General features: G+C 31.3%; 1 protein-coding gene across 1 annotated transcript; it reads left to right on the top strand.

Moving 5' to 3' along the window:
• Positions 1–1,707: 1,707 nt before the first annotated feature.
• Positions 1,708–17,153, top strand: LOC143230706 (uncharacterized). Its single transcript, XM_076464718.1, has 8 exons — positions 1,708–5,243; positions 6,853–6,903; positions 8,955–9,010; positions 10,072–10,166; positions 11,373–11,441; positions 13,365–13,425; positions 13,754–13,859; positions 15,301–17,153. The coding sequence occupies exons 1-8, from the start codon at positions 2,339–2,341 to the stop codon at positions 15,336–15,338; spliced, it is 3,381 nt and encodes a 1,126-aa protein (XP_076320833.1). The 5' UTR covers positions 1,708–2,338; the 3' UTR covers positions 15,339–17,153.
• Positions 17,154–17,395: the final 242 nt, after the last annotated feature.

Raw genomic sequence — 17,395 nt, 5'->3', positions numbered from 1 at the left:
AGCAAAACTGTTTATAAATTTGAATTCAGCACACCCAAATTAGTAAAAAACACCTATTCACATTCTTGCCTCAGACAAAAAATATTTTTTTTGTAAACCAGTGTAATTAGAGCCGTATCAGCTTTCATCAGCTCATCTTAGTTAGATGTTAAAAATTTAAACTGAGCTTTTTACGAATATAAGTGGGAGAATTTCATTTATGTGTTTTTAAACTCATGTAAAAATATTTTTTATATTGATGATATGATGTTTCTCAGAGCAGGTCCTTCAAATGTTTCACAAAAGTCATAATATATTATGTAGTTAAACGAGTGTATCATTACAGAGAGGAACAGCCAATACTAATCTGAAATTGATGTACTATGGAACTGCTTTAGTTATTAAATTATATAAGGAAAATCATTCTTATAGTGTGCCAGACTGTCAGTCAGAGGGCGTATGATTTTACTTTCAGGTCGTGGATGCGTTATAAGGGTGACGGTTAAATCCCACTATTTAAGTAAAGTAGCCTAAGACTTAGCGGTGAATACTGCGTAACCTTTAATCTATCAGTACGAAGTTAAGGGCGTTTTTCACGATTAACTAAAGAAAAATTAATTCTCGTAAAGAAATTAAACTTGTTGAATGTGTCAGAGGAAAAAAGTATAGTGATATTTATTGAAGCTTTTATTTGTTTCAGATAAATGTATAATAACTAAATATTGTCATACATACATATACATATGTGTATCCAGTGAAAAATATTCGTAAAAATATATTTATAATCAGTTTTGAAAAACATAATTTGAAACACATGCAAAGGTTTTATGACAATAATATAGTTATTATTATAAATATTATTTTCTTTAGTTGACATCACCACATTTATTTGATATCAGTCATAACTTTAATGTCCATATATCCTTTTTCGTAATATTATTTTTCATCATTACTTTTTTGCTTGAAATGTCTACACGCTTCATGATCACAGATATAAAATTCCCCTAAAACGATAAGACATTTATTTTAATTCGAAAAAAATTCTTTATACTACAATTAAGTTACAATGTTTTCTCTATTGTTACTTTTATTATCAATATTGAGTAACAAATTTTATAAAGTTTTTTTTTACTATTTGTTATGATAAAATATTTTTATTAGAAGGATTGTTTTTGCATTATTAGCTTAATACGAGGAGGCCCGGCATGGCCAAGCTTGTTAAGGCGTTCGACTCGTAATCCGAGGATCGCGGGTTTGAATCCCAATCGCACCAAACATGCTCGCTCTTTCAGCCGTGAGGGCATTATATTGTGAGGGTCAATCTCACTATTCGTTAGTGAAAAAGTATCTCAAGAGTTAGCGGTGGGTGGTGATGAATAGCTGCCTTCCCTCTAGTCATACACTGCTAAATCAGGGACGGCTAGCGCAGATAGCCCTCGAGTAACTTTGCGCGAAATTCAAAACAAACAATAATACGAGGATTTATGACTAAACTAGATCTTTAAAGCTGGTTGAACATCATTAGATATTAATGAGGTTACGGCTGAAAATATCATTAACAACAAATTACCCAACTGATGAAACAATGCATTATGATAATTATAAACTTAAGAACGGTATATCCAGTTAATTATATTTATTACTGAGATAATATTTTAGTTATTTCCTATATAGGTAGCTTTATTTGATCAAAAGTTAGTGTTTTTTTCTCTATTTTATAGGTGTTTGGAGTTTATGGTCTGTTTTCTATTATATTTCTCCCTTTCAAGTACGTTTTATTATAAACTCTAGTAAAATAAGTGAGAAATAGTTACTAGCAATGGAAAATCACAAACGTACGAAAGTAGAAATCGACTCTGCAAGCCAAGCGATCAAAGGTTCCTTTTTGGGCGCGTTTACCAGGAATTACCAGAAAGAATCATCATTTTCAAGAAAATTCTGTTCGATCTCCTACATCAAAATCTGTTTCTCTTATTGGAGCATCAAGAATTCCAAGCACTGCTAAACGATCTGAAAAACAGACATTGGAAGACAGTTCCGTGGCTCAGAACTTAACATTTAACATTTATAAAAACAATCAAAACTGTAATAGACCTCAACATAAACTGTCTAGTACACAAAATCAGGAAAAAGCAACTGGAAAAACTTTTCCATATCCCATTAGTTACACAAAAAAAATTGGGTCCAAATTTAGTGGAAGCGAATCTTCTATAAGCTCATTGCTGGATAAAGTATCACAATGTAGTTTTTATTCCTGGAAATCTTCTAGTTCTTCAGCTCCTTCGGTTTTACAAAACCTGTTCCCAAGAAGGGACAGAGAATCAGTGGTGCATACAACACACGATGCAAAGATAAGTCCATGAAATCTAAGTGTCGTGAAAGTCGTGAAAATGGTTGTGCTCACCCCATAATAGCAGGTAGAATGTCAGACGACAAGGAAAATATTGGTATCAGATATCCACATTTATTTCAAATATCTAAAAATATTTCAGCTTTGAAATCGAACAGATTTCTTCCATCTGAAAATTCTCGTATTTCTGAAGTTGTATCTGATAAAGCGTTCGCGGCTACTACTGCTGGAAAACTAACAAATCACAGACTTCCTCAGTCTAAGCTAGAAAATTCCGAAAAAAGTCATATCATGTCAAAGTTTCTTCCCCGAACATCCACAGCTTTAGAAGTTGGAAAAGTAACGAGGAGGACAAACATTCCCCTTCCGGCATTAATGGAATCAACCATTGTACAAGAGGAAAATGTGCCAAAGAAAGAAACGGTAAGTTGTGAAAAGAAATGTAACGAACAAGGCAAAAAAAACTGTAAAGCAGTGAATAATGTACAACGACGAGTAGAAAGTATCAATAACTTCAAGAAGATGTATGCTAAACAAGTTTGTAAAACAAACGCTGAACATCAGGAAGTTAAGAACTCTGTTAAAAAGTGTCAGGAAAATGATAAAGAAACCGTTTCTCGTTCAACCAAAACTTCTCAACACAGTAATCAAACAAAGACCCCTTCCTTCAGAAGTTTACCAGCGAATTCAAACACTGGAAGATTTATTGTTCTTCAACCTGTAACATCATATCAGTGTATTAGTGCTCAGGGTGTCAGTAGATATCACCCCTACGTTTCTGATGTCTTAAAAACCATTTGCTCAGAATGTCTTTATGGAATGAAACATAAACCACCTTCAACATTTCGAAAAACTCTCGAAAGTGTTAATGGTACTAATTTTGATAAGCAATACGATGAAGAAAAGCATCGAACAATTAATGTCAAATCTTGCCGAAAAAAATCACAAAGCTTACAACGGAATACAGTGACTACACGTACTCTTCCCAAGGGTTGGAAAGTTCTCCAAAGGCTCCGAGATGTTGAGGAGGATAATGCAACATTGGCTGACGATGAAGATAGTATAAACTGTAGCTGTGAATCATGTGTTAGCCGTCTAGTAGAGGGCGCTAGTTTCCCAGGTTCAGCAAGTCAATTAAATAATGGACACTTTACCAAAATAAACGACAAACACCTTCAATACCCCACGCAAAAGGACGAAATAGGCATATGTGTTGATAAAGGAGATAAATCAGCTTTATTGAGTTCGAAGGTGATACCAGCAGATAGTAAAACCAACACACATATAGCTGTGGAAAATAAATCTCACGCATCGGAAAAACAACTTTCTGTTGTATCTTCGGACCAATGCGATTTAAAAAAGGCCTGGTACGATTACGACACTTCTTTGACCGAATATGAGGATAATTGCTGCACGAAAATAAAACCTTTTACATTATGTAACCATAAAGATAACAAGACGTATTCTAGCAATGTTTTCTTTCGTCAAGAAAAAGGAGAAAATATTTACGCTAACGACGATATCAGTTGTGTAGTCGAAAAAGCTGTGAAAGAAAGCATTGAAGAATTACTTTCTTTTAATGTAGGCCCGATTATAAATACTCCAAGAAGAACCAAGTCTCTGAGTGATTTAATTGTGAGGGAAAAAGACACATTATATACTTATGAAAACATTTGTAATCAGAAGTACCAAAGAAAAAGAATAAATCAAGAAAAGCTTACAAATAACATCATCTGTAGCAGCAACGAGAGTAATGAACTACCTAAATCTGTGTCACCATCAACTAGTCTCAACTGTGTGTTAGAAGTCCCCACTAAAGAATTAAATCACAATTGTAATGACTTCAAAACGAAACAGGCTTGTGAAACGTTTTTGACATCAAAACCTTTCAGTACTGCCTCGGAAATACGTGACCATTTTACAGACAGAGTCGTTATAACACAATCAACTAACAAGACAAAAACTTGCAGCAGCGGAAGTGAAAAAGTAGCTGAAAATCACACTGAGAATAACCAATGTTTAAGGTCACAACCCTTTAATTCTTCGACCTTCATTAGTAACAAAGCTGGAAACAAAAACGAAAAAGTTATTTACCCGGTCAGTCGGGATGAAAGACGGAAACCTATATCTCAAGAAATGTCGAAAAGCTTTTGTGAAAGCTCTGTACTTCAAGCCACGTTTGAGCGTCTTTTAGAGGATTGTGGTGCTTTGCGAACGTCAGAAAAAGAAACTCTTGTAAATGAAAACATTAACTCTGGAACTCTGGTAGATTCTGAAAGTCGAAGCACGTTGGTTGGTGGTACAAGGAACAAGGAACTTACGAAATCTGCGGATGGATGTTTTGTAAAAGATTTTAAAAGTGAACATAATAATGATGATACAAAAGGCAAGGATCTGGAAAAGAAGCGCCTCATGAGTTACAAATCTTTACCCACTTTGTTATTATCTGCAGATAACAGACGCAGTGAAGACAAACTGTCAGCCGAACCTCGGGCTACTTCAAATGTAAACGATGGTAATATTAACGTGTCAGTTTTTAGTGTTGCTAAAGCACCTGAGAATCACTCCGTAACGCAAGAAGGAACCAGTGGAAGGAGCAGTATGGAGGGAGATTCTTCACAGTCAACCACTACAGGCACTCTTCCAAGCAGATCATCTCCCATTGGTTGGGAAAAGACTCCTCCTATGGATGTATTAGACAATGACCACAAAGGAGCACCTATGGATGATGACCACAGTAGTGGATTTTCCACATGCTCGGAAACTGATTCCAAACTTCTGGAAGAGGTGAAAAGACAAGGAATGGGTTTGCCCCCTAACGGAAGAATAAAACGTCAGAAAAATAGAGTATTATCTATAACGTCTCCAACAAAACCCCTGAAGTACAAAGCTAAGGATGTGCTGAGTGGAAAAGGTACTTATGAATGAACTTTATTTATTTTATACAATTTAGTGTACCAGCAGTTTAGCACTTACAGCGACATAGGTATTATAGTATGTCATGTATACATATCGATGTATATATGTTATTGTTAGATCTTCTGATCCCCTCAGTCGCACAGCGGTATGTCAGCGGACTCACACTCCAAAAAACCGGATTTCGATACCTGTGGTAAGCAGTGTACAAAAGCATAACCAATGTACATAATTCCAAATAAACAAAAGATATTCTAAATATCCAATAATTTTATAATTATAATTGCATAATATTTACTTGAGATATATGTCAAACATATGGGAATTTAAACAAAATTAGGTGGTTATGTACATGGTTACCATCAGTATCCAGTCTTGAAAGTTTTAAACTTGAAGTAAAAAGAATATAATTTGGATATTCTTATTCTCGTCCACACATAATATATTAAAAAAAGCAACATACACTGGTGATATCCATCCACATATACGTATATATATATATATATATATATTCTGATAATTTTAATTTTACTGTATCTTTAATAATCTCAAATTATTTTAGTATGAAATCATTCACGTGGTAGCATTACTACAGTTGTATTCTTGATTTTATGGAATACTAATTGTTTTACTTGACACATCTGTGTGTATGTTATAATTATTCTTCAAACAACTGTACGGTTAAACATTGAACCCAAAGTTATTATTTCCCTGTGACGCAGCTATAAGTCTATAGGTTTATAACGCTAAAAACCGGGTTTCGATACCCGTGGTTGACACAGCACAGATAGCTCGTTGTGTAACTTCGTGCTTAACAACAAACAAAACCAAATGCTATTCTTTTAAAACTATGTTTCGTATACATTTAATATACTAAGTGTTGTACATCGGAATCCATAAGTTAATAAAAACAAACATAGATAACAATTGTGTTTCGATAGTTCTGAAATATAGTATTTTTGTTAGAGAGTAACAGTTTATTCATATTTTTTGTCATTGAAAAGAAAACATTATCTCTTAAAAAGCATTATGTTTTACTTTTATTCAAATTAAATGTTCGTGAAATATATTGAACTATATTTTAACGGAGGCATCAAATTGAAAGTCCCAATATTGTTTTCGAGGTCGTTAACCACTTTGAAACGTTACTTTTTTAAGAAAAAGTAATTTATTAACCATACTGAAATATTACTTTTTCTTGAGGAAGTATGTCATTAATAAACCATACACAAAATAAAGTCGGCCCGTTAAAGCACGAATTGGATTCGTTTAGTGAATTTTAAAAAATGCCATTGTTCATCAAGCTGGGTGAGATACAACAGTTGTATGAATTAGATTAATTAAGCGATTTGTAATTATTACTAATTTTATTTAAGTCATTTACAAACAAGAATAGGTAAGGATTAATAACACAGTATTATTTGATTATGGACAATAACCCCCAAAACATAAACTTGTGCTCAGACGAGTCTTGTAAATAAAATTTCATTTATTGATACGTTTTCGTAAGCGTATCAGGGGAAATATAGAATTATTTTAGATTATGATAATATATTATATGGTAAATGTAAAAAATGTGTGCATATAATTAATGATGTATATTGCAGCAAAAATGAAGCTTTCAATTTACAAGAACTGTGGCCTCGTTACAGTACACGGTGAGTAGAAATTCCACATAAAAAGTATTGAAATAATATTGCTTAGATCTAGTTTTTATATGTATATTTTCTGAGGTTCTGATTGATATTATTTTATTTATGCCCTTATATCACTTTTGTTTTGACAACTGAAATTCTCACGAGAGAGAGAAGAACGTGTCAAATTTTATATATATATTTTTTGTAATTCGGCATGAGACATTAATGAAACTGTTAATTATCGAATGTTACAAATGTTATGAAAGTGTAAATTAAAAGAACGAAGATATGACAGCCAAATTTAAAAAAAAATAACAGTAAAAGTAATGCGTGGAAAAATGTGCAATTTAAATATTTAGTAGCACATTCCTTATTACAAAATTAAAATAATAATCATTTATATGTAATATTTTAATAAAATATGTAATTGGAATGCGTAATGAAAAAAGCAAGTTTAGAATATAACAGAATATTCCACGTCTTTACAATAGTATGTTCTTGAGGTTTTCCAAAGACGAGAGTTAATTAAAAATCAGTCTTAAATGTGTTAGTTGAAGAAAATTACAGAGCGGTTCATGAAAAATGGCTACTGTTGATAAAAAAACGCTTGTTAAGGTATTAGTGCTTAATATTCGTATTATTTGCTTTAGCATCTATTTTTTAATGTAAATTATCAGAGATGTCACAGAGGTAGTGTAAAATTTTTTTAAATAATCACTATGCAGTTACAAAGAAAATACTTTCCACTTGGACTATTGATAACTGTTTATTGTTGATAGGTTAATTAAAGTTTCAATTAAAACTAATGACTATTTTCCTTATCCTAAGTACGCCCGGCATAGCCAGGTGGGTTAAGGCGTTCGACTCGTAATCTGCGGATCGCGGGTTCCAATCTCGGTCGCACCAAACATGCTTGTTCTTTCAGCCGTGAAGGCGTTATAATGGGACGGTCAATCCCACTATTCGTTGGTAAAAGAGTAGTCCAAGAGTTGGCGGTGGGTGGTGATGACTAGCTGCCTTCCCTTTAGTCTTACACTCTTAAATTAGGGACGGTTTGCGCAGATAGCCTTCGAGTAGCTTTGCGCGAAATTCAAAACAAACAAACAATGCATAATGTTAGAAATTAGCAAGAAACAAGTTCTAGACAAAGATTTTTAAATATATCTATAGAGAGATAAGAATAGTAAAAGCTATACACAACTATTTGTGTAGACTTTTCAAATTTAATGGAATAAATAACTTATAAAACAAAATATCAAATTATTGTATATTATTTAGAGATTTAAATAATCATTTTTATAGGCCAAAGAGATGTTATACAATATATTAATTATAGGAATGAATCAGTGGTAAGCACTTTACATAGAGAAGGTTGGGAAATGCAAAACTCGGTCATGTAAATTAGATATAGAAGGAAAAACTATCATACATATATTAAATGTTTACTAAGTCGATACTTAAAATACAATCAGTTATACTACCTCATTTCATACTTATTAATATTTCACGCCTTTCAGGTAGGTGATTGTAAATGTATGTACAGTACATTATTGGCTATATTATAATATTTACCTTGTTCTAGTGATGGATGCGTTAAGAATATGTGAAACAAATTAATATATTAACTTATAAACATGAGATTTAAATAAGCATCATTTTCATGGCAAATAGAGATTGTACAATATATTGATTATATTAATTGAAATTATAGAACAAGTAAACTGGTAGTATTGATAAGGGTTATATATATAAAGCAGTGTCCTTTTGTCGCCAAAGTGTTGCTATAACAACTGTCGCGACTCAACCCCGACTTTAACCGTTGAAGCTAAGCTAGATGCCCTCTGGCAACAACACACCACTGGTAATAGCTGCTTGGCGTCATATGGGATATTTTGTTTTCAAACCAAAATTAAAAATAGTGGAAAAAATTGTATTTATTGTTTTTATGGAAATACATATATATTTTACATTGTTATTTTAATGATACACATTTAAAATGTTAAAGATTTTGTGTGTGAATTTATTACTGTTATTGGTAAAATATTTTAAGTAATTCAAACTTTTTATTTCAGTTATGAGGGCGGCCTACTTGTCTCACAGGTATCGGCAAGTGAATGCCTACGTCAAGGTACGAACTCCATTTGTAGAAGTCGGTATATATTTTAAAACAATTTACACTTGTTTGATCTATATAAGAATGTGATCATGAGGAATATTATTGCTTTTGTGTGAAATACATGATTGCTGAATGTATCTTTGATTTATTTGTAGTGAAAAGCACCGTGATATACAGGGGCGTAGATTTTTTACACTCGGGGGGGGGGATGATTTTTGCAACGACTTATGTAGACTGTTCAATTTGCAAATTTGTAATATCTGATTACGTGAACCTGAGAGCTGTAAACATGCAGTCACAGAGTAATTTCGTTGCCATAATACTTGCATGTATACATAGGCCTACTGACTGATACTTACGAACTATCGCTTAGATCGAAAAGCTTAGAAGCACGCCTATATTAGAGATGTACATTTCGGCTACTGAAAAAGCCTACATCTAGGCCTAATTATGTAATTCCATTGGTAAGAACACGAGAATCACAAGAACAAACACATAATTTGTAGGCCTATGATGCAATAAAACAATTAAACAGACCAAACTGTAGGGGGGATGATTGTATGCACCATACCCCCCACCTAAAATGAAGGGGGGATGTATCCCCTTCCCCCCAGGATCTACACCCCTGGTGATATAGAAAACACACCCTTTTTTCTTGATACTTTCCATAGGCCATCTAAAGCCAAACAATGTCAAAATGTAGTTGTTATGCAAGGGTTTTACTGTGAATTTATATAGACTGTGCTTACCACATTTGCTGAGTTGCATATTCAAAACAGTTTTAATATAATGTGCTCAACTCTCAGTGTGTGTACTAAACTAAAATAAGTCGTGCGTTTATTTTATTCATATTCTGTATTTATTTGGTTGAAAATGAAATTTTTTATTTGTTTTATACGAATAAAAAAATATGATTATGTATCTATTAAATAATTGTTATTTCTGTTATCAGTAGAAAAACATTACAATCCTATATTTATCATTCCTTACATTTTATGCTAAAAAACAACATCAACAACCTAATTTCAAGTGTTGAAATTAATGGTTTTTAATTTTTATGTTATCAACATTAGGTGTCAATTTATCCAGAGGAAGGTCGGCAAACGTCATGGAAAACTTCTATAGTGAAGGGTTCCAACAATCCAGTGTTTGATCAGAAGTTATCTTTGTGAGTATGCTCAAGCAAAAGTACAGTTGCATTTTATCTTCAACATAAGTATTTCATGCCTTTTCACTTTTACTTTCTTTTTAAACTTTGTCATTAAAAATATTTTCATCTAATTCATTGCATGGTTAATAAACAACACTATGCTTCACATGTAAAATTAAACATTAAAATTTAAATTGTTAAAAGACAACACTACGTTGTTTGTTGGTGCTTTTTAAACACTATGAAAAACAAATTGGCTGATTATCCTTTTAATGTGTTTTTGGTGCTTTTTAAATACTATGAGACGTAAGTGCTAGCTGAATATACTTTTAACGTGCTTGTTAGTGCTTTTTAGACAATGTAAAACAAACATTGTCCAAGTATCCCTTTAATTTGTTTATTGTTGTGTTTTAAACAAATGAAACACAGACTGGCTGAATATACTTTTGATTTGTTTATTGCAGGGCTTATCCTGAAGATTTTTTCAACTACACAATTATATTTTAATTATCTTTTTGTAATACATAACACCTTATTGCACCTTATATATACAGATCTAGTAACAAGTGATCCAAAAAATGAAGAATATTCTAACAAATACATTTATTTATCAACTCTGAAATGGAAATTTTATAATCTTAAATATATATATATATATTTATATTTATCTACTTGAACTTACTTATATAGGGGAATTTTCAACTTTACAAATATTTTTACAGGTGCACAATTTGTGATCAATTTCACACTAGGAACCTGTGGTTTATTTATGTGTTTTAAACACTTTGAAACATAGGCTGGCTGAATATACCTTTAATGTGTTTGCTGGTACTTGATAAAATTCTGTGAAACATGCTGTCAAAAGTCTGATGAACACAGAAATATATAAGAGGTGAAAATATTTTCTCAATCTTCAACACTAGAAAGATGAATAGGATTGTATGTGTAGTTTGACAGAAGAGCTAGAAACATGAAATCTCAATTTTCATTAAAGAATGCGTGCCATCCAAATGTAAACACCTTACTTAATTCTGTCTATTACTTTACACCAAACATCCTTGTAGTACATTCATATTTGATTGCATGTTTGTAGATGATTAGGTGTTACAAATTAAAATTATTTCTATAAATGGAGTTGTCTCTATTAAGTTGAAATAATGATTTCAGTCTCTTTTTTGAGTTTTATTATTATGATACATTCTTCCTTTTCGTTTTTGTTTTTAGTGAGGTTACACAAGGAGATCATCACAATCGTGTTCTGCTTTCTGTGTGGCATAGAGACCTAATTAACAGGTATGTGAATTTTCCAGTTATTAATAATACACATCTAAAAGTCTATCTGTTCATCTCTGAGGAAACTATTTTGTTGCTATTTTCATTTATATTTTCGAACAAAATAAACAACAGCATGTTTGATTGTTGCTAACAGCAAAGCTCCATAATGGGCTATCTGCATTATGTCCACTATGGGTATCTAAACCTGGTTTTCATTTGTTAAGCTCTCAGTCTTATTGATGATTTACGAGAATTGGGAATTAAAAAAGTAGAAACTGATGGGTGAGCAGCAAGCTAAAGCATTGATAACACATCAAGTTTAAGGAAATTAATAAACGTAAGATACATAAAGCACACACACACACACACACACACACACACACACATATATATATATGTTATACAAAAAATTTTTTATTTATACTTTATATTAATTGTGTGTTTCTCATTAAACACAAAGTTATAATAGGCTATTTTTGCTATGCCCACCACAGATATTGAAATCTTGATAAATAACTATGACAGAGTAACTTTATAGTTATCTTTACATTTATTCTCCTGGTAGCTTTACAACATATGATTAGCTAAAGGTTTCAGAAGTACTAAAAGTTCAGTAATCTGGGATAATTGCACATCTGTGCCAAAAAAACAAAAAAAACGGTTTTTTAGCTGTGCACATTCTTTAATAGACATGAGTCAGTCTGGATCAACATATTTGATCAGTTGAGAAAAACAAAAATGTGTCATTTTAATTATTTAAAGATTAATTTGCTAGAATAACTTGGTTTTATTAACCATTAAAGAAGAACATGTAAAGTTTAAATTCTTGTTTTTGTTAACTGTTTTAAGTGAGAAAAGATAAATAAACACTGTGCTTAAGCCTTACTGCAAACAATGAAGAAATATTTTTGCTAACACATGAAACTGGTAGTAAAAAATCATGCAAGCACTACAAATACTAAAACATTCAATGGATGCCATATTATTACCTGTCCTCTGAATCCCATTCATTAAAGTATGTGTTGTTGTTGTTTAGGAGTGAAATACATCTAAACGTCATTCACAATATCTTATTTTTGAAGAGTTATTGTAAGAGAGCTGAACAGTTGACCATTTGCTCTTAGAGAAGTTTGAGGAACCTTATCAGTTTTGGAATTTAATCAGAGTATTTGTTATTTTTGACTAGAACAGCCCATTATGTGTACACAAGCTAATATAGTTAGGTCAGAGATTCCCTAAAGTACAAGTGTGACCAGAGTAGTTAGGTCAGAGATCCCCTAAGAGTTCAAGTATAACACAATAGAAACCATTCAGTCAGAAACATCTGCTGCCAAAAAGTGTTTGATAGACTGTTACACTCATAATTTAGTTCAGTAGTGTCACAGCACAAACATGAAACCTTTAATCCACGTCCTCTGCACGCTAAGTATGAGATAACACCTAGCCCTAAGGTCAAAAGAAAGGTGAACTTAAATATTTATAACATACAAGGATCAAGTTACACAGTTACATGGGATACACCTCTCTCTGCTGGCTCAGCTGTAAGCCTGGGGGCTTTTATTTCTAGAAGTTGGGTTTTGATACCTGCAATGAGCAGAACACAGAAAGCCCACTGTGTAGCTTTGTGTATAACAACAAGTAAGTAAGTAAACAAAATCATGAGATACCCCATGTAGTTTAGAAGATTTCAGATATTTCATTGATAGTGCCATATTGTGATTTATTTGTGGATATAAACATTTAGATCAAATCAAAATAGGTTTACATGATCTTTTGTGTGTGTGTGTGTCTGACAAACTTAGCTTATTGTCTAGCTTTGCCTACCTTTCCCTGGCATTTGATTTGGAAACTTTTAAGTTGTGACTAGCTAAACAAAAACCACAAGCACATTTTATTTCCTAAAGTAATTTTACATTAACTTTGTGATTTTATATCTTGCAGGCGAAGTAATTTTCTTGGATGCATGTCATTTGGGATTCAACATATCTTGGAGGATTCCCAGGTAAATGCATACATTATTTCACAGAGTTATTCAACACAATGTCTAAAATACATATTAAAGAACCGGAAAAAAGTTAAGAATTCTGAAGAAACAGAAGAATGATGAAGTTATTAAGAAATATTTCTGATTAAATATTTTTTTAGATTTTATAACGAAATTTTAAACGTTCTTTGTTAACACCAACTTAAATTTCCGAGTCTGAAACATAAATCGCTATTATTAGGCAAATGAAAGGCAAAGCAAAGATCAGGGTTACCTGAACATAGAGCTAGCATTGGGATATCTTCATAAAGAAGTCAAATAACAGTCTGTATTCACTACTTGACAGGGCATTTGTGGTTGGTATCTATTGTTAACTGAAGTCGTGGGAAGACGTAAGCACTTTGCTAAATATTCCAGTAGGGTGTTGGATGTCAAGAATCAGAACAATGAAGGTATGTTATCAGTGTATTATTTAGTGTTTTTTAACTTGTTTTGCAGGAAATTGTAATCCCTTTTACATTGATTCTAAAATTAGTAAATTATTGTATTTTTAGAAAGGGACTTCACAATATACATAAATTTAATGATGGTAGTATCCTCCCTTATGTATATTATCTTGTATGTAGATTTCCTGTACTAAAAGAATGGTTATAAGGCCTAGCTAGCTTGTTTTTTTGGGTTTTTTTCTCGTTTCTGTTGGGAAGAAAGATGTCAAAAGGTTGAGTTTAAATTTTGTTTTGGTTACTCCAATAGTTTCTCAACTTTTGGATGTTCAGTGTACTACTCAAAATATTGTTTACATAATGTGTAATACAGTGTTGTTGGTATGAATATTTTGTATTAAAACCATTAGTATACAATTTGATTTGCATATATGAAGTATTTTGGATCATAGCTTGAGTTTAAATTTTGTTTTGGTTACTCCAATAGTTTCTCAACTTTTGGATGTTCAGTGTACTACTCAAAATATTGTTTACATAATGTGTAATACAGTGTTGTTGGTATGAATATTTTGTATTAAAACCATTAGTATACAATTTGATTTGCATATATGAAGTATTTTGGATCATAGCTTGAGTTTAAATTTTGTTTTGGTTACTCCAATAGTTTCTCAACTTTTGGATGTTCAGTATAATACTCAAAATATTGTTTACATAATGTGTAATACAGTGTTGTCGGTATGAATATTTTGTATTAAAACCATTAGTATACAATTTGATTTGCATATATGAAGTATTTTGGATCATAGCTTGAGTTTAAATTTTGTTTTGGTTACTCCAATAGTTTCTCAACTTTTGGATGTTCAGTGTACTACTCAAAATATTGTTTACATAATGTGTAATACAGTGTTGTTGGTATGAATATTTTGTATTAAAACCATTAGTATACAATTTGATTTGCATATATGAAGTATTTTGGATCATAGCTGATTTTTCTTTATTTTCTTAATAAGAAACCCTTCAGACTGAAAATGGTCATACAAATCCAGTAGTCAAGGGGTGTGCAGTTATTGTTGTTTTTGGTTAGTTTGGACATCGCAGGTTTCTCAGGAGCCTAAAATACTCAAAGTTTTAAATGTATTTAAGTTTTTTTTACATAAACTTATCAATTTTAAATAAGAAACTTATAAATCCAGTGATAAAATCTTGTGAGTAATTGTCAAAGGCAAATTCATATTTATATAAATTTAAATGTGACTGATTTGGAAATATTATAAAAAGTACTGACAGCCATTTTGAATGTTCACATAAAATGGTTTTGTATTTAAAATAGCAGTTAGTCTATTTACTTTGTTTTATAAATGCATCCATTATCAGATAAAGAAAAAAAAGATGCAACTTCCATAATATTGAATAATAGTTGTTAATTAGGGTTAATTAAATATATTTTCAGGTTCACCTTTAACGTTACCTCAACCGTCCATGGTGTAAAGGGCAATAGCATCATCTATTTATATATAAATAAACAAAAATAAAGCAGGGTAAGATATAATTAAAAGGGTGCAAAATAAAAAACAATGATTTAAAAAAAAGAGAAAAAATATGTATAAGCTATCATAAGAGCAGGGAGTGAATCTCATTTTTGTTTTACTTAATATAAGCTTGAATAAGATGGTAAGTAGATATACATAGGTGGAGCTAATGAAACGTATGCAAGACTGATGATGGACATTCAACATAAAAGGCAAAAGTTGTTCACATTAGGATTATGAATCAATACACTGTGAGATAATACTTCATTTATTTAAACCAGACATGTGTTGTTGTACGTTATTTTTGTTGTCCCGTGGGCATGCATTCCAAGAGTGTTCCATACATTTATACAGTACAATTAAGATGAGAGATATTGTGGTAGTTGCTAACTGCAAACATTTGTTCTTCAGTTGGTTCTTCATCTTTGTTTTCTTGGAGGTTCTTATATAAAATAGTAAATGACCAACCTTGTATTTTGAAGTTCTAGTTGTTATTTTGTTTTGATGTCATTTAAAATAATAAAACAAAATTTGCATATATATTTTTCAAAAACCATGATGACTTTTTATACATCAATGTGTATATATATTTCTATAAATCTCAAGTTGTCTAAATATCTGTTTCAACATGTAATAAAGTCTAACAGCAAGCTTTAATGGAAAGCAGCCTCAATGTAGATGCCACTTCTATACCAAACACAAAAGTGCTTGTATCTTTCTATCTATATAGCAAATCCAAACCTCTGACTAATTATATTAGTTGGTTATAACCTAAAAACAGGCTGAAACAATAATTAATTTAAAAAAATAATAAGTAAAAAACACTGAAAATAATGCTGAAAACATAGCAGTATGTCTGTGAACTTACAATGCTAAAATTTGGGTACTTTGTGCTTAATTACAAAGAAATGAATTGATACTACTAACTTTCATATTCCAGTGAAACTGCCAAAATTGTTATCAAAATAATGATTGTTTAGTCATTTACATAATCTCGTCTATCATTAACAGTATAAATAAGCCTAAATTGGACCCATGAAAAAGAAAATATCTGATAATCTGGGGCCCTCAGTGGCACAGCAAAGATAACTCATTATGTAACTTCGGATTTAACTATACACAAACTGGTCAAATTTGGAAATTGCATTATTAGGGCACTCGCAGTGTTGTTACAACTTTCATAAAAAGATGTTAAGGTTAGTAGCTATTGGTGTCAATTAAATCTAATTGTTATTTAGGTATGAGAACTTCAAGAGTACTTTGTGCTAAAGGTTAATAACAGATGATAAAACAAGATTTTTAAACACAAGATTTGTTAGATAAAATCATGTATTAAATCTATGATTTCATCAAGTAAATTATGTGCTCTTTTATTAAGTAGTTGCCTTTTTTTTTACTGGATCCCAATTTCTAGCTTTCATTTTACGTTTAGCTGAAACAGATTAAAAACTAGTTTGCAATTAGCATTTTCATGTTAATCATTCTAGAAACAATTTTATTGTCCAGTTTTGTAAGACATATTTCTGTACTGATTGATATTCAAGTACTCACTATTGTGAAAATCAAATGTGTATAAGAATGTGGTTAATTTACAGTAAGTACAATACTTAAATTTTTAAATTTGCTATTGCTGGTTAGATGAACAAAATAGTGTTATCTATTAATACTCATATACATCATTAGTTCAAATTCACTTAATTAAAATTTGTTACTTATTGTTTGTTTCATATATATTTGAATGAATGGTCAGTAAAAAACAGTTTGTTATAACTGATGTGACATTGTTACTTCTTTACTGCAGTTTTAATTCAATATCGTGATATTTACAATTTTCAACCATATTTCACATTTTATTTTAAAACTCTTCCTACATATAAAATTTTAACGATATATTAAACTGAACTAATATGATTCAATGTTAAATATTATACATAACAGAGTTCTGTTTCTTAAAGTGAAGTAACTAGAGATTGAATTAATGTATCCCAATACATAAAAGAAGATTTATATTTCAGA

The sequence above is a fragment of the Tachypleus tridentatus genome, chromosome 10, assembly GCF_004210375.1.
Source record: "Tachypleus tridentatus isolate NWPU-2018 chromosome 10, ASM421037v1, whole genome shotgun sequence".
Classification (NCBI taxonomy): Eukaryota; Metazoa; Arthropoda; class Merostomata; order Xiphosura; family Limulidae; genus Tachypleus; species Tachypleus tridentatus.
The sequence above is the reverse complement of the archived record's forward strand: the minus strand, read 5'-3'. Positions and strand labels throughout refer to the sequence as shown.